Source organism: Dreissena polymorpha, chromosome 6 (genome assembly GCF_020536995.1).
Source record: "Dreissena polymorpha isolate Duluth1 chromosome 6, UMN_Dpol_1.0, whole genome shotgun sequence".
In the NCBI taxonomy this organism is placed as follows: domain Eukaryota; kingdom Metazoa; phylum Mollusca; class Bivalvia; order Myida; family Dreissenidae; genus Dreissena; species Dreissena polymorpha.
The window spans coordinates 41,173,724-41,199,176 of NC_068360.1; the positions used below are offsets into that span (position 1 = coordinate 41,173,724).

Consider the following 25,453-nt stretch of genomic DNA (forward strand, 5'->3'; position numbering starts at 1 on the left):
GGTAGTAGTAGTAGTAGTAGAGAAGTAGTAGTAGTAGTAGTAGTAGTAGTAGAAGTAGTAGTAGTAGTAGTAGTAGTTGTTGTTGTTGTTAAGTAGTAGTAGTAGTAGTAGTAGAAGTAGTAGCGTAGCTGCAGCAGAAGCAGCAGCAGTAGCAGTATTTTTATTATTATTTATTATTATTATTATTATTATTATTATTATTATTATTATCATTATTATTATTAGTGTGCTTCTTCCTAAGAACAGTTTTTACCATACTTCAAATATCAAAAACTAAAAATATAAAATCTCGCCATATTTAAGAATTAAACGATATTGGTGTGCAATAAACATAAAGGATGAATCATCAGCGAAAAGTTCTTGCTGTGTGTATGTATACCTGTAATGTAAGGGTCTATATTATTATTTATTTTTTATATTAGCTCTATGCAAATTATTAAAAGTTAGAGTCAATGGGCATCTCTGTCAAACAATCTTTGAATGCGGAAGAAATTCACAAAAGAAATTATTTGTTACGCATGATATTCCCTTTTCGTAAAACAATTCAGTTCATAATGTGTTGACTACACTAAAACTTGTCAAGCAATTTGACTACGAAATCATGATCAATATTATTATCAAAATGTAAATTAAAAGGCAAAAAAATACACAGCATTCGTACTAAAATGTGTCTATTCAGGCGATGTGCATTTATCAACATGATTGCATTTCAACGAATTACAACTTTTTGTCTTCACATTTAGTCCATGCAAAGGTGTTATTATAATTATTGATTATATTATAACAGATTTAAACTTATTTTAGCCTGATTTTATGGAAAGTCCTGCATGTATAGTGACGCTCTCAAGTCGGTTTCCTTGGCAAAACAACAATTTGTTGTCGTAGAAAAGATCATGAGGACGCTAAACGAGTGGGGGTCAAACCCGTGACCTCCCGATAGAAAATTGAACAAATATCCATTACACCATTTCAATATTGTTCTAAATAAAAAAATAAAATATTTATGTTTGATTGATTAATATTTGTTCACTTTGCGCAGATATTGTACAAATGAGTGTACGAACCATATATCTCAACCAGATATTTCTACTCGCAAGATATATATAATTCTACGATCAAAAATGTTTCATCAATAATTTCTATGTAGCGAGGTCGCGAAACCAAATGGTAAGTTGAAAGCCATGTGATCTACCCCATCCAAAACCTGTTCTATTCCCTTATGTTTAACTATGAGCAAATCAAAACAAGTAACCCCATGTATAATTTTAACATATACTGCTCTAGCGTTTCGTCATAGTCACAGTTCTAGAAAAAAAAACATAGTTATATGTACCTGTTTTCATATCCCTAAACAAGCTTACGCGCTGAATAAGCGTGGTAGCCAACTTAATATTGAACGGGGGATTTCGGTCTCCTGGCGGCTGCGTCAGATAGCTGATAATCTCCGAATTTACGACACTGACCATCTTGTCCGATAATGTGTGTCCGGAAATGAGTATATAGTGTCCGAATATACGTGTCCGAATATACGTACCAACGTTTCCGAATTATCCGTCGGGATATGATTTTCTTTCTTGACCGACACTACGAAACGTTTTAGATATAAAAAAAAATTAAGACTAAATCGTTCACATGTTTTGCATAATTCGCAAACGTATGACCACTTATGTAAGCGATGACCAAAATGTCATAAAATAATGACAACGGCTTACACAACAAACCCCATTTGAGTCCCGATGGCGGCGGTAAGATTCAATTTAACAAAGAGGGAATATCCCACACGTTCATATTATGGCAATTGTAACTACTTATATATGACACTTTGTTATTGTTTTCCAGTAAGTCGACTTACTGTCCAGACATAAAGTCTCAGCAGTGTTCAGACATTAAGACTCGATAGGTAATTAAGGCAAAAGCGATACACACACCCGGTTATGGGACCACTAAAACATGCGATCAAACGTATGTTTCGTGGAGCTAGACGTTAAATATACTCGCCAATCTGTGTTTATAGTATGATCTAACTGTGCGTTGGCTGTGCTCGTTTTTGGTGTTTTGGAGATGCTTAACTCGGCGCATGAGGTATTGACAGTACAAGAGATAGTGGGGAAATTTAGTATCACTTTCTCTACGCATTGCTTCATATTACAAATAATATTGTTCTTAATCTCTGAAGAAAAGGCATGTATGTGTCATCTTTGAATTGGCCTTAAACGGGAAATAATTAACAGTCCTTATCTAAGCCTGGTTTTGTAAAACATATTACATAAAACATATAACATTTTACATAGACGCGAACAATTTGGTGTGAAACACAAATACTATCATAAGAGAAGTCAGTGTTTGTAGATGTTTCAGATGATTTATGTGTTTTTGTTGTTACTGCTTCTGGAGATTGTAAATGTTTTACAATAAAATTAATCCTTTCCCACTTAGAAGCAAAGTGAAAAATGGCTATGTGCAAACAGCATAAAACCAGAACAGCCTGCGAGTAACTCGAAGTGTGTACAGGTTGTATGCTGTTTGCTGCTTATCAGTATCTAAGGTTTGGAACTGAAACCTTTAAAACTTGAACCTAGTAAGAAAGGTCTTTAATGAAATTTAACTTTCTAAGGGACTAAAAATTCGTCAAAATACGTATCTAAGCGGTCAGGGGTTAAACCAACGCCTTTATATTATGATAAGTCAATTGTGAATATTTTGGCCGATCGCCTTTCATCAGAAAATCCGTTGTTATTTTTGCAATGGATAATCCTTGCGCTTTTGATCCTTTAATCGGTCCACTTAATGGATAACAGTCTTGACTCTTAAACTGTTTAAAGAATTATATGATTAATTTTATAAACGTGAGTTTGCAATAACTATTGTTTATCGCTGCCAAATTGATATTTATTCAGAAAGTCCGTACTTAAATTAACTTTTGAACGTCCGCGGGGTCACATTTGGTTTGTTACAATCATGGCGGGTTCTTTATTAGATGTAACTAACTGATATAACTATACTACACGTGTTTTTTATTAACTTATCTTAACCTATAAATAATTAGGGCTTACGTAACTTAATCAACGGCATTCTTGATAAGCAGTTTAAACACATATTTAGCTTACCAAAAAAACCTGAGATGGAATTGTTGTTTGAATATAGTATATTAAAGTTTCGAGGAAAACATGGGTTTTAATTAAATACAAGATAAGAATATCAGACTTTTTTACCTCTAAATGTTCGTTCCCCTTGAGTAGAGTAACAAAAAAACAACAGCGGATGAATATATGATACAATTCAAGAGTGTAAGTTTGCGAAGATATAAACGAAAGGCATCAATCAAACTAGAGCTACAAATATAAGATGTCTGTTTCAAAATAGTTGTAGGATGGTCGGCCAAACTTTCTTTCGTAAAACATAGGATCGGTCGGGTTAGTGGAAGAAAACAATGTTTACGTTCTTACCTGACTTTAGGTCATTAAACAGGACGGACTTGTTTTTGAACCAGGAAACGAGTTCTTGACATTCGTATTCCGCCCTACACTCGGCTGTCTTCGAAAGGACGCTGAGCAGGGACTTGTACTTGATCTGCATGGTCATCAATGTGCAAGGGGTTTGGAAAGAGGTTAAAACACTTCACAAACAGCGACGTGTCGCCCTCAGAAGTCTAAACCATTCAACAACAGCGACGTGTCTCGCTCAGAGGTTTAAACCACGTCAACAACCGCGACGTGGTTCAATCAGAAGTTAAAACCCTTCACCAATAGCGACGTGTCTCGCTCAGAGGTTTAAATCATCCACCAAAGGCGACATTTCTCGCTAAGAGGTTTAAATTCCGTCACTAATAGCGACGTGTGTCGATAATAGGTTTAAACCCTTCACAAAATTATACGTGACTAGCTCAGAGGTTTAAGCCCTCGGTAGAAAGTGTTAGAGCCGTGTAAATTGGCGGCAAATGGACAATGTTCTCACTAGTTCTATTTCTTTACCCATTGGGTTGGCACTGTGTAGTCAAAACAAGTTAAACTTCTCCCCACTGGATTTTAAATAGGAACGTCTCACGTCGTACAGTGTATGTTTCACGCGAGCCGCCTGTATGCTTCCATGTTCACAATTTAGTCAATGATAATGCACAATTCTTGCACTTAGATAGTTGTATACGTCAATGTCTATGACCCTGGTCAAACTAGTAAAGCGTGACAATAAAACAAAATTAGAACACTTATATTCTAGATATTCCACTGAATACTACACTTTACTCTGTTATTTTGTGTGTCCGGTTCTGGACAGGTTGAAGTTTGTTTAAATGGACAAACAATAGGGCATTATTTTTGCGCAACTAACATTTTTTTCGTTACAATAACCTGTTAGGCATAAACCGTGCCAGGGAACCATTTATTGCGTGAACAGATTGTCTGCCTAGAATCAATGTACCTAAAGTGGACCTTATCATGCTCCAGACAAATATTCACTCGAGCGTTGCCATAGCGTGTTCGACTCGAGGTCCGGTCTCGTTGTTTGTGGTTATCTGAAAAAAAAGGAATATACGCGTACTTATTGATATCATGGATAAACATTTATGTCGGTTTGACAAATTAACGTCTCTTTTATTTAGAGGTTAATACCTCGTTGCTTTGTACGGCCTTCGGGCGATTATTCACTCCAGGGCCGAGTACCACTTCTAGCCCTCAAGCAACGATGGCATTAATATATTATAATAAACCAGTATATTACGATTTGAATCAAGTTACTTTTTAGTGGGACTCGTGTTTAACAATTTCACAATATACTTTTTTATGGTTTGCACAAGATCGGCTTTAAAGCGAAACAAAACACAGCTAAAGCGAATGTAATCCAAATAATAATATTAAACACATGCATCATACAATCAACCACACATTTTGTTTGTGTTCTATTATATCACGTCATAAAAGCCACACTCGAATGTTATGTTCCCGGAAAACAAAACTTTGTCCCATATCAATAAGTCGATACCGTTATTGCTTCTGTTATCTTATCAGACTTTTCTCAGCCATGGTCTTATAATTGTAAAACCAACACTCGACGTCAATCACATAATTGAACCTATGTTTACATAATCATTTATTTCTCTCATAGCTCTTCAAGGCCCGCTAATGAAATATGCGTCATTTTATTTCCGTGCCAATAAGTTTTGTCGGCTCAGCGTGCGTAAAGCTAAAGAACTGTTAGGACGCAATACATAAAGTATCATACAACCCAGATTGAACTTTTTTCTCTCACAAGACAATTTTATAAAACAAAATCTACAAATGTAGACAACGACCTGCTGAGTACAAGTGCTGTGTCGAATGCTCAAAGGTCATACTTAAATGTCAAGGCTCTACTTATAAGAACAGAACAGATATTTATACCGATTTGTACATAGTACATCTTAATCAGACTATAATAGACATATGAAAAGGCCACTTGGAAAGTAAATGATAATACAGAATTAGGTAATGTACATACTATAACACATGATACATGACAATAGTGGGAAAACACGAAAACAGGTAATTGCATTTTTGCAAAGTATTTATGCGACAGGGTGGCAATCAGCATTTATTCTGTTAACATATATGGAAAATGAACTAAATACAATATGGTCATTTTAATTATATAATTTGGGTTATTATGCTATTAAATAGAAGCGAATAGCCAACATATATTGCGTGGGTTACATAAGGCAGCATATTGTATAACCAAACATGTCTGTTACACTTATATATAAAGAAAACATTTTAGTTCCATAAAATAACTGTTTAAAAAAACTTGATACAGCTAGAACCGACTGTAACTTCATCATTCAACTGGAAGTTGTACAATAATTTGCCTCATTCGTTCACCATGCTGAGAGAACATAATAACGGAAAATGCTTCTGGAAAGTATATGAGGCCAATACGGCAATTTCATATGCACATTATTGCATGAAAACGGACAACAACAAAAAAACAATGAGAACAACAGCAGAGTAATAAAAAAATGAAAACAAGAATAAAGTTATGAACACTGGTAAAAAAAGAAGGTAACGCTATTAAATATGAAAACGAATACATTAGAATGGACTGTAACAAAGAGGAGAAACAAAGGGGAAACATGTAAAGGCAACCGAGAAGAAGTGACATGAGAAAGAACAACAGAACAGACAAGTGCCATTTATATCGGTGCAATAAGCATACAACGAAAGGAGCAAAAAAGGAGAATACTAATAAGAAAAAAAAAACGAAAAGGAAAAGACGGGACAAACACACAAGTAGAAGATGACGTGGTCGTTAAGTAATTTTGTCATTGCCATTTCCGCCATCTTGAAAATATTACAACTGGGACCACGTTATTGTTATTATGGTATTTTCTTGATAGCCAGCGTATGCTACGATTGATTGCAACAAGCTGTCATGCAGTTTTCGAAACGTGGTCGATATTACAGTTTTTATAAATGTAATGTCAGCAAATGTCTGCTGTATTTTTTACAGATGGCGTTATAGAGGTCTTAAATAAAAAATAGTCCTTGTACAATGTTGTCAATAATTCTGTCCGTAATAAGAAACAATTAAGAGCCTTTATATTGAGATACCCGTAAAATCTGTTGTATTCCGACATTATTATATAAATCATTAGATAGCGTCTTCATAAAGCTCAATCTGTTATTCTTTATTGATGCAACACCTTATCTGAAATACATAATTTATAAACTTAAGCGCGCTCTGTGAAAAGGGGGTTTAATGCAAGTGCGTAAAGTGTCGTCCTACATCGGCCTGTGAAGTCCGAACAGGCTAATCAGGGACGACAATTTACGCTTTTATTGTATTTTTCATTTAAAGAAAGACTGTTCATGACGAAAATCTGGTTCAGGCAAATATGGTTCAGGCGGAAAGTGTAGTCCCTGATTAACACGTGCGGACTGCAAAGGCTAATCTGGGACTACACTTTACGCACACGCATTAAACCCCTTTTTCACAGAGAACGGCCCATTTATTTTAGTTTCTCCAACATATGTTCAATGCTGAATCATTCTGCAGAGGGCGGATACAGCATGCGGATGTCGCATTATTCTGTGTGTAAGCATACCAAGTTTAATGAATATTTTTAGCGATTCAAGGAATATCTCAAAATTATATTAATTGTGTATTGTTAAAGTCATAAGACCGCATGCACGAGCTTGTAAATAACACATTCCTTCTTACTTAACATAACGTACATGTAACACAATAAAAAATCGGTCCATCTTATCTACACATCATAAAATGGAACATAACATAGACAAATCGCAGGAAAACCATAGTTGAAATAATCCAACTCCCAGCTATTGACCCTCCTGGGTCCGAGCTGTAAGTATGTTCACGTAAAAGCTTAGGGCATTAAAGAAGAACAAAAGGAAACCACTAGTTTTACACATGAATCAATCTCGGATAATTTCGAAAATTCAAGAATTTTCATACATTTAATACAGTGTTAAAAAAACTGATAAATAAAATCCATTGCTGACGTTTGTTTACAGGCATATTCTATATGGCATTCACATCACCCTTAAGCTAAAAATAGAGACTTTGTGCAACTTTGAGATGATCTGATGTGTTTGTTTTAGATCCATTTGTGCTGTATTTGTTAAGTTATTTGTGAAGACGTGATGAACATGTAAAGTTTTGTGAAGATATTTTATAATTTTAAAAGTCATATTTGTAAATCATATGTATTTGTTTAAAAGGATATGGTTTTATTTCAATACTATATTTACACATGTGTATAGTGTGCGTTTCTTCTATACTTTTTCTAGATACTGGTTTACATGTGTGCACATCATGTGTATAGTGTGCGTTTCTTCTATACTTTTTCTAGATACTGGTTTACATGTGTGCACATCATGTGTATTTGTAATAAGAACTAGTTCTTATAAGTTGGTGAATCATATTTCTTTTGCGACATTTGTGTATTTTGTTTAAGTCTATTTGTGAAAACTTAGATTTATGTTCTTATAGTGTGTGCGCAAATCAAAATTAATTTATGGTATTTGTTCGCTCTGATATTTAGCAATAATAAGACATTTAGTTTTTATGTCGCCACTTTACTATTGATAACCGCACGCATTGTTATATGACGACATTAACTGGTTTTCAATAATCAAATGATTCAATTATCACGTCGCGTATCCTTTCAACAGATATTTACGAAGTACGCTCCAAAGCCGTTTACTAGACGAAATTCATCACCCATAATCGTAAAAAGGATATTTCATTATGTGACTTTTATCAATGTATTCTCCACAACACATGTACTGTTTTGTCCTCTAGCTCGAAAAACTAATACTTTATATTATTAAAAGAACTGGCAATATAGCGTACACTTTGAACAAGATAAAGAGACATGCCCACAATAATTAGCCTTAATGTCTCATATTTATACCCAGATGAAGAGACTCGGTTAGTTGTTGGATCATACTGTACGTGTTATTATAATTGAGCCGCGATTTGTGAAAAGGGGATTTAATGCGTGTGCATAAAGTGTCTTCACAGGCTAATCTAGGACTAAAATTCCCGCCTAAACTGGATATTTGCTAAGATGAAACTTTGTTTAAAATAAAAATATAAAAGCAGCGGAAAGTGTCGTCCCTGATTAGCCTGTGCGGACTGCATAGGCTAATCTTGGACGACACTATACGCACATGCATTAAACCCCCATTTCACAGAGCACGGCCAAATTGTATAATACTCAGTGTAGACGCTGGGTCCAAAATGGCATACATGCATACCATGTTTTAGACATCATTAAACCCATAGTTTAAAGTCGGATATTGTCAGTTTATAACCATAACTAAGTAGCAAAGAGTCAACAATAAGTCTTATATAATAAACGCAGTAGGCGAAAAGTTTTTACCTCTGCCAGCAAACGATTGATATCCATTTATTGAAAAATACAAGTATTTTAAATATTACCGTTTTCTGTATACGTTTATTTCATATAACGATAACTGTGGCTCGATAAGTCTTTGTTGGCTCGGGTACTACTTAAATGTACCCCGGGTACTCTTAAGTATACTTACTTGTACCCAGGGTACGGTAAATATACTCAAACGTACCCGCATTGTGTACTCACCGGTCTTACTGACCTGTGTACCAACGCGAAAGGCATTGAAGGTAGCACTTCTTTTACATGTGAAAAGTGAAAGCGAAAGTAGGTCAGGTAATCGTGCTTCTGATAATCGCTATCAGTTTAATAGAGATTCAAAATCACATTTAAACATTATTAAATAACATTTCTGCAAACAACATTTCGTTTTAAACACACACACAAAACGATTTTGCTTTCATCATTAACATTTTCATTCCTACGCAGAACTACCTTTGGTGGAAGCATAATTCCCCAAACCAGGGAAATGTGATGCGTCTTAGTATAGAGGTGACAATAACGTAGTGACGTCACTATATATGTATAGAATGACGTACCCGGGAATTTTAAAGCTAAATCGGTCGTTGTCGGCTTTTTTTTAATTAATTATGTTCTCATGTATGTCAACTTTCTGTCAAATACCATCTATATGATCGAAACTCCTAATCAAATGAATATTTATGAAGTTGTTTTTTTAATAAGAAGTTTGTTTAAGATAAACAAAATCGTTTTACGGTTATCGGTAGCGCGTTTTACGACATCGGATTTTTGGCGGGATTACAACTCGGGTACAGTCTAATATCGACCCGGTACGTTTAAGTATATTAACCGTTCCCGGAGTACAAGTAAATATACTTATGAGTAGCCGGGGTACATGCAAGTAGTACCCGAACCGACAATGAAAAAATCGAGCATAACTGTGCGCCTCACTTCTCTATAAGCGGCGCGCATTAATGCGATAACTTACTGACTTTTAGCCTGCATAATACAGAATAAGTTCCCGCAAGACATGTTCCCGAACACAACTTAAAAATTCTGTCGGCTCAAATCGAAAGCAGCATTTCAAAATGTTCATCTTTTGAGACAATAATGAGAACTTCTGCCCAAAATGATAGTGTTTTTGTCCGCTGTATTAACATTGTTGCTCCAGAATGAACTGAACTAAACTACATTTAGCAATTTTTGTACATAATGAAACGTCTGTAAACTAAACACCGATACTTAGAATTATGTTTGAAAAAAATCTTTATTTGTTAAAAATATTACAACTAAAATAGATCGCTTACTACCTGGTTACTTAGCTGTAAGCAACATACTTTTTGGACAGCAGCGATTAAAATGACGTAAGCGTTATTGTTATGAAAGTTATTGTTCATGCGGTAATTTCTCGTCAGCGGTTAAGCCCTTCATACCAGACATACTTTGGATTAAATAACCGACCGCGGCGCCAGTGATACCAAGCCTATCGTTAGAGTTCAAAAATTTTAATATCGGGAAGATCAGTTATCCCATCCGTGGTCTAATGGTAACATACTTGCGCCATAACTCAAAGTTCGCAGGTTCGACACCCTTCCCAAACTTAACCCTAATCTTCTAAGTTTTTCACAAGAGGACTTTAAACCGGGGTGCAGTTGTACAAGGTCTTTAAAAGTCAGAGGAGCGTGTCTTCAATAGGGCGTCTTCTAGACCTCACGCTATTGCATTTAGCCCAAATAACAATTATTTTTGGGAGGCATGCATATCGGGAAAACAAGGTGTACTCGATATAAACTATGACTATCTAAGACATGGGGGTTCACTGGGTCAAACAAAAAAATCGCCACCAAATTTCGTTACTTGAAATAAGTTTAAGCAAAACTTTATCAATAATGATATTGTTAATACACTAAGAGACTTTTCTGACGCAACATGTTTTCAAATCATTATAGCTCCCTTCGGATTTTTGATGAAATTTTGACCGAGAATATTTCAACACATAAATATCAATTTCTAAAGATTTATTTGAAAAAGACTGACAAACAATTGTAAAACTACAAAACTTCAAATATCATTTCAAAAGTAAAATTCTCAAAATCGTACAACGTAAAAAAATGCCATTGTGAAAAGTCACGAATATAATAAATTCGAGTGGCTAATTCTCATTGAAGCCACGCAGTTGCTAACAAATCTTTGAGGGATGTTGCGTAGCTCAACTGACAAGGGCACGGTGACATAGAGGTGACATTCACTTCTCTTTTTTTAAATTGCTCTCCTCTTTTTTCTATCTCGTACCCGAACGACAATCGCGCAAATACCAAATATTTACACGTGAAATAACAGAGCATGCGGCGATGTCTCTACGAAACGCCGCGATTACTTTACATGAAAAGTTCAATTTAATTATGCACGTAGATTAAAATGTACATATTTATCAAACAATTCGTTTTTTTGTTTCTGATTCATTAAAAGAAAGATCATCAATACAGATTAGCCACCTAAAGATACACTAATGTAAGAAAATGTATAATCATACAGCGCAATATTACTACTTTAACAAAATTGATATTCAATTCAAATACAATTATGCAAATAGAAAAAAAAAATGTCAGCGCTCGTCCTAAACGTCACACGTGAGTGACGCATCAACCATTTAACCATATACGGTTGTACAAGAACATGTTAACCCATTTATGCCTAGCGTCTTGAAAAAAAAGCCTTGGCAAACAGCGTAGACCCAAATGAGACGCCGCATGATGCGGCGTCTCATCAGGGTCTGGGCTGTTTGCTTCAATGAATTTCTGTAAGAAATATTCTAAATATACAAATAAATATACTAGACATCCCTAATTTTGGAAATAAATTGATCCAATTTAGAAGGATAGTCTACTAGGCATAAATGGGTTAAACCGACAAAATACATGCATCCGTTTAATATTATTTCAAACGACAATTACAATTCACAGTATGTTATCAAAGCGTGTTAATATAGCATGTCTTTATTTCCTTATTTTCGATGTTTATATTAATATACATGTACATGAATCGGTTTTCCGGAATATTGTTCGAAATTTTCGTTGATTTTGAGGATTTATGTGCTTTTAAGCAAGATATCGCATAACTTTAAATTTTATTGAAATTTCGGCAATATCAAAAAAATCAGATGTACAAACAAAAGTGATTGAAATAAGTGATTTATAATCTGGTCGTCGTCACAGCTTTTTAAGAGGAAATATATGATTTCCATCGCCAAAAAATATTGTGTACGAAATTAGAATTAACCAATAATGCATAATTGTAAACACTATAGAAACATATAGAAACACAATGGCAATAAAGTTTGTTAATAAGTAAAGTTACATCTGTTTAATTTGTGTTATATGAATCACTCAGACGCACAAAACCAATGTTGACGGAAAAAGTGGTATACCAAAAATAAATGCTAACAGAGGGAAACACGTCTCATTTTTAAATGTTAAACCTCGTTTTAAAAGAAAAAAAATGATCAAGCGTTTATCGCTGACGAAAACCAATGCAATTGTTATAACTTATAAGTATTCATATTGGCCGGAAGTTTCTGTCATATTCCATCGACAATTGAAAAAGGTTAAAGCTACGTCGAAAAAAAACCCATCGCCATCGTATCTCTTTGAACATAATGACTACAATACCTGATTCCCCAAGGTAACAACAGCGTCCACGGGTCTTTCACAGTGTACTATCCTTGCTCTCATTAAAGCACGCAACGTTAACGCGCAAAGAACATCCGTTACAAGTGCAGCGTTCGAATTATCAACGACGAATGTCAAATGAATAATTTTCATGCCATAAACATAAATGCATCAGGCGGTTATTGGGAAAATATCCATTCAGTAGCCCTTTTTCATTACAAAAGCAAAGTCCATACAAAAAAAAATTCCCATAATTCTGAATTAATATTTCTTAATGTTAAATACGCCACATTAGAAGCGATTGACCCGCATTTTGCAGATTTAGCAAAGAGCATTATCATTTATCACATAACTGACAATAAATTAAAATCGTTTAGCTCTTTAGTGCACTTGTTTTCTTAATAGGCTATTTAATATAATGGATTTTTGAACTTATCGTTTTTTGGTACTAATGATAAATCCCAGTAGATGAATTAGTTTCTTTATAAACCACTTCAATAGCCATTTAGGATACGTAATAGTTTTAAAAGAAAACAACGAATAGTGGAAAGAGAATTAACAAAGTCGAAAAACTAAATAATAATTACACAGTGAGATGATGGCTTTTAAATAAGCAAATATCGAGACCTTTATACTGACTAAAAGAAATAAAGAACAAAGTAAACGTTAATCTCTTAGATTATGTCAGCGTAAAGATTATTGCTTATATAAAAAAGTTATAGGATAACTAATCTCTTAAAGGACTTCATTACTTCCTTACGACGTCGTTAACTTCTAACGTGATTGCACTATGAAGATGGTTCGATCTATTTTTTGAACTCTCTGTGCCATTAATCTTCCTTTAAAACAACTTAAAATTATTGTATGCCAATAAGAAATTACTAAGAACACTTATGAATGTGTTAAATTAGACGACAATGGTATTAATCATCTTCAGTTCATATTTGCCTGTATCGTCAAAGGAATTTTGATCTTGACATTTAAGAGCATGCTTGGCCTTGTTTATCAAGATCCCGGGCTGCTCGTTCAGATTGCACTGTTTGGTGTTGTTTTTCCTGTCGTAGTTGTTTTGAAGTTGTTGTGTTTCAATCATTTATGATTGGAACTTAGGTTTCACTACATGTCAGAACTTTAAAAAATATGACAAGTCACTAATTGTTTGTCAATGATTGACCGAACAAAATATTAGCTTATATGTTATTTGTTAATAATTAATATCAAACTACATAAACCCATCGATTTTTATCATATCCTCACTATGAACCTTGGAAAAACAGATCTGGAATACCAGGCGTAGACAAACAGCCTTGGACAAACAGCCTTGGACAAACAGCCTTGGACAAACAACCTTGGACAGAACAGCTTTGAACAAACAACCTTGATTATACAACCTTGGACATACAACATTGAATAAACAGCCTTTGACAAATGATTTCGACAAACACCTTTAAACAAAAAGCCTTAGGCACACAGCCTTGAACAACCAGCCTTGGAAAAACAACATTGAACAAACAACATTGAACAAACAACATTGAACAAACAACATTGAACAAACAACATTGGACAAACAACATTGGACAAACAACCGTAAACAGACAACCTTGGACGGACAACCTTAAACAAACAGCCTGTGACAAATGATTTATAAAAAGAACTTGGACAAGCAGCCTTGAACACAGCAATGGACAAACAGCCTTAGACAAACAGCCTTTAACAAACAGCCTTGGACAAACAATCTCGTACAAACAGCCTTGGAAAGACAGTTTTGAACGAACCACCTTGGACGAACAGCCTTGGACAGACGGCCTTGAACCAAAAACCTTGGGCAAACAACCCTAGACAAACAGCCTTGTGTAAACAGCCTTGAAAAAACAACCTTAAACAAGCAGCATTGATCGGACAGCTTTAGGCAAACCGCCTTGGACATACAGCATTTTACAAAAGGCCTTGGACAAACAAACTAGGACAAACAACCTCGGATAAACAGCATTGGACAAAAAGCCTTGGATAGACAGCCTTGGACAAACAGTATTGGATAAACAGCCTTGAACAAACAGCCCTGTGACAGACAGCCGTGGACAAACAGCCTTGGATAAACAGTCTTGGAAAAACAGCCTTGGACAAACAGCCTTGGACAAACAGGTTTGGACAAATAGCCTTGGACAAACAGCCTCGGATAAACAGCCTCGGACAAACAGCCTCGGACAAACAGCCTCGGACAAACAGCCTTGTAAAAAAGAATTGAAAAAAACAGCATTGAAAAAAACAGACTTTAACACATGATTCGGACAAACAGCCTTGGGCAAACTGCCTTGGACAAACAGTCTTGGACAAACAGCCTTGGACAAACATAATTGGACAAACAGAATCGGACAAACAGCATTAAACAAACAGCATTGACCATACATCCCTTGACTTATGATTTGGATAAACAACATTGGACAAGCAACCTTGGAAAAACTATCTTGGACAAACAACCTTTGACGAACCACCTTGGACAAACAGCATTGGACAGACAGCCTTGGAGAAATAATCTGCGACAGACAACCTTGAATAAACAGCATTTTACAAATGATTTGGACAAACAATCTTGGACACAAGCCTTGAACAACCATGGACAAACAATCTTGGACAAAAAAGTATTGAACAAACAACCTTTGGCAAACAAATTTGGACAAATAGCCTTGGAAAAACAACCTTGGACAAACAGCCATGGACAAACAACCTTGGACAAAAAACCTAGGACAAACAGCCTTGGACAAACAACATTAGACAAACAGCCTTAGACAGACAGCCTTGAACAAAACATTGAAACAACGATATTGGACAAACAGCATGGGAAAAAAACAATTGAACAAACAAAATTGGACAAACAGTCTCGGGCAAAAGGAAATGTGGGAGATCAATGGTGATGTCATGAATTATCTATCCCCCATTACTAAACACGGACTTTATTTTGCATGCCCCTCTGTCTGATTGTTTAAAACAACAACAATTACTATTTGCATATTTTTTATGAAAAGAAAAACGATCGTCTGGTCTTACATATCGGCATTAAATAAATACATGCGGTATCATAACAACACAATCATATATCACATTTACTATAACTTTAATGACTATAGTTTCACACTAGCTAAAAGCGCATTGTTTTATTGGTGTAAATTGAGTCGATCTAGCATGAAGATTTGGCGTTCTCTCTTGTTGTCGTGTTGGAAGCTTTGAAAGTGGCATCACACAAGAAAGACAAAAAGTTCCGGTAGAATGAATGTTGGTGGGTTTGAAGTTGTCAACACACCAACACGAAAAAAAGATGGAAAATGTAATTATTGTCGTATTGGAATCACGCAGGCAAAATATTATACAAAATCAGTCAAAATATTATTATTTTGTGTCAAATGTGAATATGTTCTAATAAGTATGCGGTGTTATTAAAAAAATATGTTTTGTTTAGTTTTGTCACGACAAATATATATCCTATTTGGTTAATTAGTAAATTTAATTGTAAATGTATTTTGCGAACCGAACTGGTTTAAAAACTTGGCATCTACTTGGCAAAGATGCCAAGTAGAAGTCAAATTTAAAAAACTACAACGAATGATTAAGTGAAAAAAAACGATATTTTGTATTTTGACTATGTAGCTTAAATGTAAAAGACAAGGTTTTATAAATAATCACCAGTTGTTTGCGATAAAATAAACGCATAAACTGTGACCATAATCTGGTCATTTACCTGTATTATACATATATGGAATTCACGTTTCAATTGGATTGCTAGTAGAATGAACTAATAAACACCTAATAAACACGTTAAGTTGACACAGTTACATTTCGAAAGCATTTCGAAGTTTTATACCATATTTCTAACAAAATGCATCATGTACAATAATCGACTAATCGATGGTGGTGGTGGTGGTGGTGGTGGTGGTGGTGGTGGTATTGGTGGTGGTGGTGGTGATGGTGGTGGTGGTGGTGGTGGCGGCGGTGGCGGCGGCGGAAGTAGGAGTTGTTGGAGTAGTAGTAGTAGTAGTAAAGCTTTAGCAGTAGCAGTAGTAGTTGTAGTAGTTGTAGTAGTAGTAGTAGTAGTAGTATATTGAATAATATATAGTATAATTATGATAGAATGAACAATAATAGATTGTCTGATGTTAATGTCAATATAAAATAATATATTGACATTAATTACAAAAACAATGCAAAACAGTTTCATAAATATTGAATATACTAAAAAATATGGATGCTATTTAAAATAAAAATTTCTGTTCACCAATTTATTTAACAAAATAAGCGGATAGACTACCAGTTAAATATGCTAGTTGCTCACCTTTTATTAACGTCTTTTTAGTCTGTGTTAAGTTAAAAATCCACCACAAACAAACACGATATGAATAAGCCCATGCATTTTCATTATTAAATGTAACACATATAATTATCGATTTTCTCTTCGTGCATCCAAAACCAGTGAACACACGTCGATAATAGTTTATTCGCTACTTATAACTTATAACAAATAAAACTACCGTGTTCGTTACATAGCCGTCTATTGCGCTCTATCAGCAATTTATGTTGAATATAGGTTTGATGCTATCTGCGTCAGAAAAAAAACATGATATACTCAGACAATATCAGTCTAATGTGTCAATAAAGGACCGCCTTTTTATTTGATCAAAGCGGAAAAGCACATTCAGAGCATCTGATTGCGCATACTCCATTGCGACCGTCACGCGAACAAACATTTAGTTTTGACCTTTAATATTTTTATTGAAATTAATAAAATTTGATTAAGCTACCGCTGATCAAAATCAGTAACATAATGTCTAATTCACAAAAAAGTTCTAATCGTTTGTTTCAATGAACCTACTATTTATTTGAAAGACATTAAGAATCGCACTTGTTTGTCCGTATTTACGTCCGTACTTCCGAAAGCTTGTGTTTTCAATTCCTCCTAAACGGCTGCGTGGATTGCGCTAAGACTTTTTAAGTTAAATGACCTTGGTGCGTAGATGATCGTAAAAGAAGGAAGTTTGGCTGCGACCAGCTTGGGTAGAATTATGTTCACATGGTCCCCATGACTAATGCTCCACTTACTAATGAAAAGATCAATATTGTGTTACTCAACTCGTCTTTCAAGCCTTGTCAGATTTTGTTCACATTGCTTTATTCTATATTTCATTTGTATTAAACTCAAACGTATTTGAGCCATACTTATTGCTATGTTGTTTTTATTAAGACGATGTACTTCTGCATAAGTCTAAAAACATTGTGTTTGTGAAAAAATATCTTATTATAAGTAAATCATCCATCGACTTCAAAGAGTGTTTGTGAATACCGCACCTGCAATCATGACCCCACATCATACACGACATGTATGGTTACAAACCTTTGAATGACTAACTCAACGTTACATCCATGATCAACTTTTCATTATTGTCAGCTTGCTTAAAAGCATGCGAAAATTCACAAATTCGAATTTGAATATTAAAGAAAGCTTTCGCAAAGGGGCGTGTTAGTGAGAACAATTCCTTTTCTATATAAATTGTAGTCAAAAGAAACGGTTAAGGGATTATATTAAAGTGGCGTTTTTTTTCTCAATAAGGTCTTTTATATCAATTGTCTACCGACCCCATTGATTCGGAATTGCGAAAAATCACATAAACGTATGCTTTGTATGATTATATAGCATAACAATTTGATAAATAATCTTGTTTTGACATTTGAAATACTTTTAAATATGTTTTCTTTATAAATTCAAATATTTATTTATCACATGCTATACCAATGTAATACAATTCCAATGTAATACAACCATTACATTTTTTATTACATATGTGTAATACAACATTTTTAAGCGTTTTCATTGGCTTAGTTTTCGTTTATTGACCACTCGCATTTTGTTATTTTGCTTTGTAAAAGCCGATGCATTCTAAATGACGTCAGGAAATGTAAACAATATTCGAGATTTATCATTATGTTTGGGTAAATATTTATTAATTTGCTCATTTAAAAGCATGTGATAAAAAGATCTGACACTCGTTGTCATATCATACCATATTTTATTAAACTCGTCCAGGAAAATCGTTAGTAAGCTCGCCAAAGGCTCGCTTACTAACAAAATTCCTGAACTCGTTTAATAAAATATAGTATGATATGTCAACTCGTGCCAGATCCTATATATATATCAGTTTATTTTGGACACATTTAGACATTTTATAATGATGCAAAAACTGTAAACTATTGTGTGTGTGTGATGATCTCATGTCTTAATAACATTTTATGTTATATTCTCGTGAGATAAAAAGCAGCGTCTCTTTTAAAACCGGAAAGTGCATGAATAATAGGGAAGTGTTGAATGCAGAAAAGTTTATTAATACTTTGTTAGCAAACCAAAGTTTCAAGTACATATCTGTGTGCCAAGCAAATTAATACACTTATCTGTGTTCGACGCTTACTTGGTCTCCTATGAACATTTTCGCATGATTTTATCTTTATTTCGGAAGCAAACATATGAAAACAAGACCAGGAAAAAATGAAATGACGTCATCAAGCGGATGTTTATAACACGTGTTTCTATTCGGGGTTTGGCGAGTAGTAACGTCTGACAAAATGGCGTCACTGTACTTTGCGTGTTTGCTGTATTAGATAATAAAACGTGCTGTATTAGATAATAAAACGTCGTACGGATTTTCGAAACATTTTACATCGAAAATAACATAAGCGCATCGATGGAATATTTATTTAAGAAAAATGTGTACAATTATTTATGTTAAAACGAACGCAAAACAACTGTATTCATGATGTTGATGATTAAAATGGTAGTTTTTTGGGAACTAGATCAATCGATAAACAACAATTAACAGTGCACGATTAAAGCGCCCTGTAACCCACGCAACGTAAATCTGCACCGAACACCCTTTACATGTGAAACGTTCGAATTCTAATCGCCAATGTCAATTCAACTGCTATGAAATAAATGCATCGGGATTCTATTGGGAAAGAATTCGCACGGTAGCCCTAATTCATGACAAAAGAAAACTCCAAACGAAGAATATGTCGCTATAATTTTAAATAAGCATTTGTTTTTGTTAAATACGCCTCATCGTTAGCAAATGAACCCGAAGGGCATTTAACTTTATCATATAACTGACAATAATTGAAAATCTCTTCAACTCTTTTGTGCACGCTATTTCTTAATCGGCAATTCAATCAAATTGGTTTTCAAATTTATCGTGTTTGGTATTAACGGTTAATTCCATTTGATGAATTAATTTGTTGATAAAAACGTTCAATGACCATTAAAGATACATAATGATTCGAAAAGAAAGCAACGAAAAGTGAAAAGAGAAATGACTACGTGGAAAATCAAAATAATAATTACGTAGTGAGATGATGGCATTTTAATAAGCAATAACGAGACCCTTATACTAACTATGAGGAATTAATGGCAAAAGCAACCTGTTAATCTCTAAGGTTATGTCTGCGGTAAGATTATTGATTATGAAAGAAGCAATGGTATGTGTTGGCTGACTCCTTTGCTCGCTCTGAGATAATAACCTTGGACAAACAATCTTGAACAAACAGCCTTGAACAAAGAGACATAGCCAAGCAACTTTGGAGAAACAACCTTGAAAAAGAAACCTTTCGGGAACAACCTTTGACACACAAACTTGGCCAAACAGCATTGGACAAAGAGCCATGGACAAACAACCTTGGACAATCCACTTTGGACAAACAACTTTGGAGAAACAACATTGGAACACAAACATTTGAGGAACAACATTGGACAAACAAACTTGCATAAACAACCTTGGACAAAGAGCCATGGACAAACAAACTTGGAAAAACAACATTGGACAAACAACCTGGACAAACAGCCTTGGACAAACAACCTTTGACATACAACCTTGAACAAACAAACTTGAACAAACAGCATTAGAGAAACAATACTTCATAAAAAGCCTCGCTGAAACTACACTCCACAAACAGTCTGAGAACAATGGTCTTTGAAAAACAGCATTGTGCAAACAGCATAGGAGAAACATGATTGGAAATTAACCTTGGAGACACATCCTTGCCCAACCAACGTTGGGCATACAAGGCAGGAAAAACAAGCGTCGAAAAAAATGAAAAAGAACCTTGGACAAACAGCCTTGAACAAACAGCACTGGACAAACAACTTTGGAAAAACAAACCCGAACAAACAGAATATACGCAGTATACGCTGGCCTCATGAGTTAAATGTGAGTTTTTGACGCCATCAATAAATCAAGCGTTCGTGTTTTTTTGTAAATAAATATCGACGTAGGATGACAATACCATACATTTATTAAAATAGCATACTTCTTTGATACGTTTGCAATCAGCTCAGTTAGTCATTACAATTGACTCAAAAGGGTTTGATGCGTGCTCGCATTTCACAATTAACTGTGCATTTAACATGCACATTAGCCCGCCGTTTACGGACGATAACAATATCAATTGTGCCAAGGTTAAATCGCTCCCATTTAATGCCATTGTAACAGAAAAGGAAACAACGACGCTTATATTCTCTAGTGTTCGGTTTTCACATTTTTAAATTAGTAAATAACATTATAACAGATTCAGTTTATATATAATACCACATGCACGTTAGGGCATTATTAATGATATAGTGCTATTTTAGTTTTTGACATAACATGTATATGTAATGATAAAGTCGATATTCGCACATCAAAAAGATGTAAATATTATATGTATTAAAATATTAATTCAATAAATACAATGTAATAACGTTTGAAGATCTGAAACCACAATGTTGATGAAGAAGATGCAAGAAGACGATGAGGTGAAAAACAGAAAAGATGGGATGATTAAACAATGAATAAAGAGAGAAAAAAGAACATATAGTCGGGTGAATATATTGAAAAATACCACTAAATCCTAAAAAGATTGCTACAAATGTATATTAACTGATCCTGGTAGGGTATACTGACCTTTATAACATATCAAAAGTTTACCAAAATCGAACAACCGGAAAGTAGTTGTTTTCAAGATGGCCACTAAAACTTAGTATAAATTATGATAACTATGTGAGCATCCACTCAAATTTCATTATTTTGGTGTCTATACTTAGGTTTGTTTTTGGGGGTTTTTTTTTTGGGGGGGGAGGGGGGGGGGGGGAGAATAACACATAAAGAAAATAAAAAATAATGTTGATATATCACGTAACAGAAAATTCCAACATGACGTCTAAATGACCGATAATACAATGACCGCAAGTGCATAACTATTGACTTAAACCTGTTTTTTTCGCAATTTTATAAATAAATAGATTTTCATGTTTTGTTTTAAATATTTATCCTTAGTATAACCCTGTATTTTGTTATTGAAGCTTAAGCTTCATTAACAACAAAATATAAAAACAGACTAACATAATACAAACATATCAGACCTGCGTTTGCTAAACACTGCCTGATACTTGTTTGGTTTTTAGGGTTGCGTCAACAATCCCATTATATTAGGCCCTGTCTGTGTTAATTTCAGGATTTCAAATCAGATAATTTAATAAGTCATTATTGTCTCTTTTTGTCATAAATGATTAAATAATGCGTCCAAACACATCCAGACAGGATTTGTGTCCAATACGCAAGGACGAGATTGAGATTTCCAAGAATAACTGGGGTGCTATTCAGTTGAAGGGAGTGAAGGGAATAAATGAAGCTAGTGTGAAGCAGACGGATGATCTTGTTATTGAGGCTGGAACTTAAGTACATAGAAATGTCGTCAGCAGTACACATATGATAAAACATTAAAAGTTATGCTGCAATGCAAAGTTGTAGTTCTATACAAAAGAGAACCACAGGATGATCAAGTGAAGGTTTTGAAAGTTATAAAGACTGCATACTATGTGGTTTTATAGGCAAGTGATTCCCGTGCAGATGTTATATGGGTATTCTATGGAAAAAACACAATGCGCAAGTTTGCGGCAGTTGGTCGTGCTATTATTGAAGCAGTTCGTTCACAAGTTGTCATTGCACCACTACAAATGTCCAAATCAATCATCTACATCTTTCGAATGTAATTGTCGAATGCAGCGGATTTCGTGGAACCTTATATCCTGGGCAGTGATATAGATTTGTTGGAGATGTATGTTCTCATGCCGCCATTAGTGTTAATCACAATACTATCACCATTGACGGCAAATGTACTTTTCAAGGGATGGTTGTCTATATCTTTTAACCCCACATTACGGACGAATGTTCCGATTCCGCAAAAAACAGGACAAAGAGCTGAACACTGCCAGTAAGACAAAAAACTATCTTGGAATACCGGTTGGCAAGGTATGCTTGCACTGAGGTAGTATTCGAGGACCTGACACGATTTCTGGATTATGACAAGAGGGTCGATATTTTGTGAGAAGTCTACTTCAGCTTCAGGCAGGCAACACCGAATATGCAGGGAATGATGCATATTTCTCATCAGGAAATCCAGCACACTGAACAGTCGTCAGTCAAATTCTTGCCTATAATCATTTGTATTCTGGGGATACGTCGTACATTAGACTCTGTTTGTAACCTTGCCATGAAGCACAACACTCCCACCGTTTTATCTTTTGACAAACCATTGCAATGGAAAGCTGCCGAAATTATCATTGTTGCGCCACAAAGTACAATGTATTGTTTTGATGTTGGGGTGTTTTCATACACGCATGAACGTGCTGGAGGCCATAGGATTCATCATTGAAGGAACCGGTCTAAACACTAACTTGAGACTGTCTATGGGGAAAATGCTATAAAGGATTTCACCGAACTTTCATATACCACAAGTCCACATCACAAAGACTCAAATAAGGTGCACATTTAAAGAGATTCCTCTGATCTCTAGAAAATGCAGACCAAGATTACAACCTTCTCACTCTTCACAGCTGATTCTCTTTCAAAAACATTGTCATTTGGATAGTGGCTGGATCAGAACCTGGGTAAGGACACCAAAAACATCAAATTTGAGTGCATAGTTATATAGCTATGATCAAAAATAGGTTTTGGCGGCCATCTTGAAAAAAAACGCTCTTCCGGAGGTTCAATTTCGGTAAACTTTAGATATGTGATATAGTACGTGCTATCCTACCAGGATAAGTGCAAATACTTTTTGTAGCAATGTGTTGCGGGTCAACGTGTATATTGACTCGACTACTACTTCAGATGTTGTGCACAAACTATACATCACACAAGTAGACAACAATATTGACCAACATACTCAAAAAATAACATTCAAAAACACACAAAGGTAACCATATTCATGCAGAGGCAGAATTATCATTTCTTAAAGCAGTACGTCATGTTTTGAAACAATTCATAATCAACCACGGTTTTAAGCGCTCAGTTAACCGTGATTTGTTTCAATGTATGGAATCACGATTAGTACTAACGAGCTGATACATTCTGTTACCTACCGTGCGTTGGTTGTTATCGTACATGTGTCGCTTTGGCACGTATATTTGTCTTTTTGGTATCGGCCCGTTTTCGAGCTGGAAATTGTCAAAACGACAGAACGAAAAATATATCCAATAGAAAAGGAAATGCAAATTTCATAATTGTTTTATTAAAACCCTCTGATTCGTTCTAGCGGGTACATTTGTCTTTGTCTCTCTGTCGAGTTGGCTTGATAGCGACCTCTTTTTATCCGCAAACTCACCGGAGCGATAATGAAGAAATCACTTGGAGGGACCTTTTCACAGATGTTGGCATGTATTGAAGTTTGTCATTAAATGCTTTATATTGATAAATCCAAACATTAGATCTAAAAAGATCCTGTCAAAATAACAAGAATAAAATTAAAAAAAGAAAAAAAAATGGGCTCGAATCACTGACCCCTGGAGAAAAAGTATATCGCCTATACCACCCGGCCATCCGTGTTCATATAATGAGAGGTGTATTTTATACTTTTTAGAAGAAATCCTCGAAGAATCACAAACTATAACGACATCAACAGAACGCTCAAAATTATTCCATCGTTTCGCGTTGCAGCGCTTTATAATTTCAGGTTTTTAAATCGTCAAAAGGTGCATATAATAGATATTATAAAGCATCGTGAATGTTCAGTATTACTGTTTTCTCACAAATATCATAACAACAACGAAAATTTGCGAATCTGAAACATTTTTTTAATTTTGTCAATTACAAAACGTGAAAAGGCACCTTTAAAACAATATTATATTGTGTCAACTATTACTATGTCTTAAAATGTAAGAAGGCGTTATGAAAATCTATTTTTGTCACGATTTGTAATGACAATTACTTGTTTTATATATGATATTTGTTTATGTTGTTATATATTTCGTGAGCTGAACAGGTTTGAAACCAAAAGGTGCCGCAGAGAAATCTAGTTTCAGTCGAATACACTATATTCCAAAATATGACGTCATATAAAATTTCAGTAATTACAATCATTTGAGATGAAAAACGCTTACAAAGACGTTATTCTGAAGAAACTATATTTTGTATTTGGACTACTGGTTGGCGAGTATTTTCCGGAGAGTAGTATTTTTAGTATATTTAAAATATTCGGATTTCGCAGAGTTGTCGTTCCATGCTCTCACATACAAATGAACGAAATGTAACCGTCGTGCAAGAGATGTTCTTGCGTTATTAAGACATATTTATTGATCTTCAAAAATGGGGAAAATACTTGTTTGTAAAAATTAATTATTGATGTTGATAGTCCGAAACGTATTCGACTGTTGCATTGGAATGTGACTAAATCCCGAATCAGAGCTCAGACAGTGTTAGTCATAGATTTAGCTGTCAGTTTATTAAAATATACAGACAAAGTATGAAAGAGTCCTTTTTTCAAGCATCTACGATGCTTAATTACAAGCACTGTACTGCTTTTTTATAAATACTATATAACGTCAAAAGTGCACTTTTCAAAACGTCATGTTTCA

At 34.8% G+C, this 25,453-nt stretch overlaps 1 protein-coding gene across 3 annotated transcripts in view; it reads right to left on the reverse strand.

Moving 5' to 3' along the window:
- Positions 1 to 25,453, reverse strand: part of LOC127834962 (uncharacterized) — a 79,021-nt gene that overhangs the window by 37,637 nt on the left and 15,931 nt on the right. For 2 of the 3 annotated variants that reach the window (XM_052361121.1, XM_052361117.1), the window contains exon 2: positions 3,447 to 4,510. In XM_052361121.1, coding sequence (XP_052217081.1) covers positions 3,447 to 3,582 — 136 coding nt within the window. In that variant the 5' untranslated portion in view covers positions 3,583 to 4,510. Of the gene's footprint in view, positions 1 to 3,446; positions 4,511 to 12,534; positions 12,662 to 25,453 lie in introns of those variants that run through there. The other variant, XM_052361118.1, reaches the window with a different exon arrangement.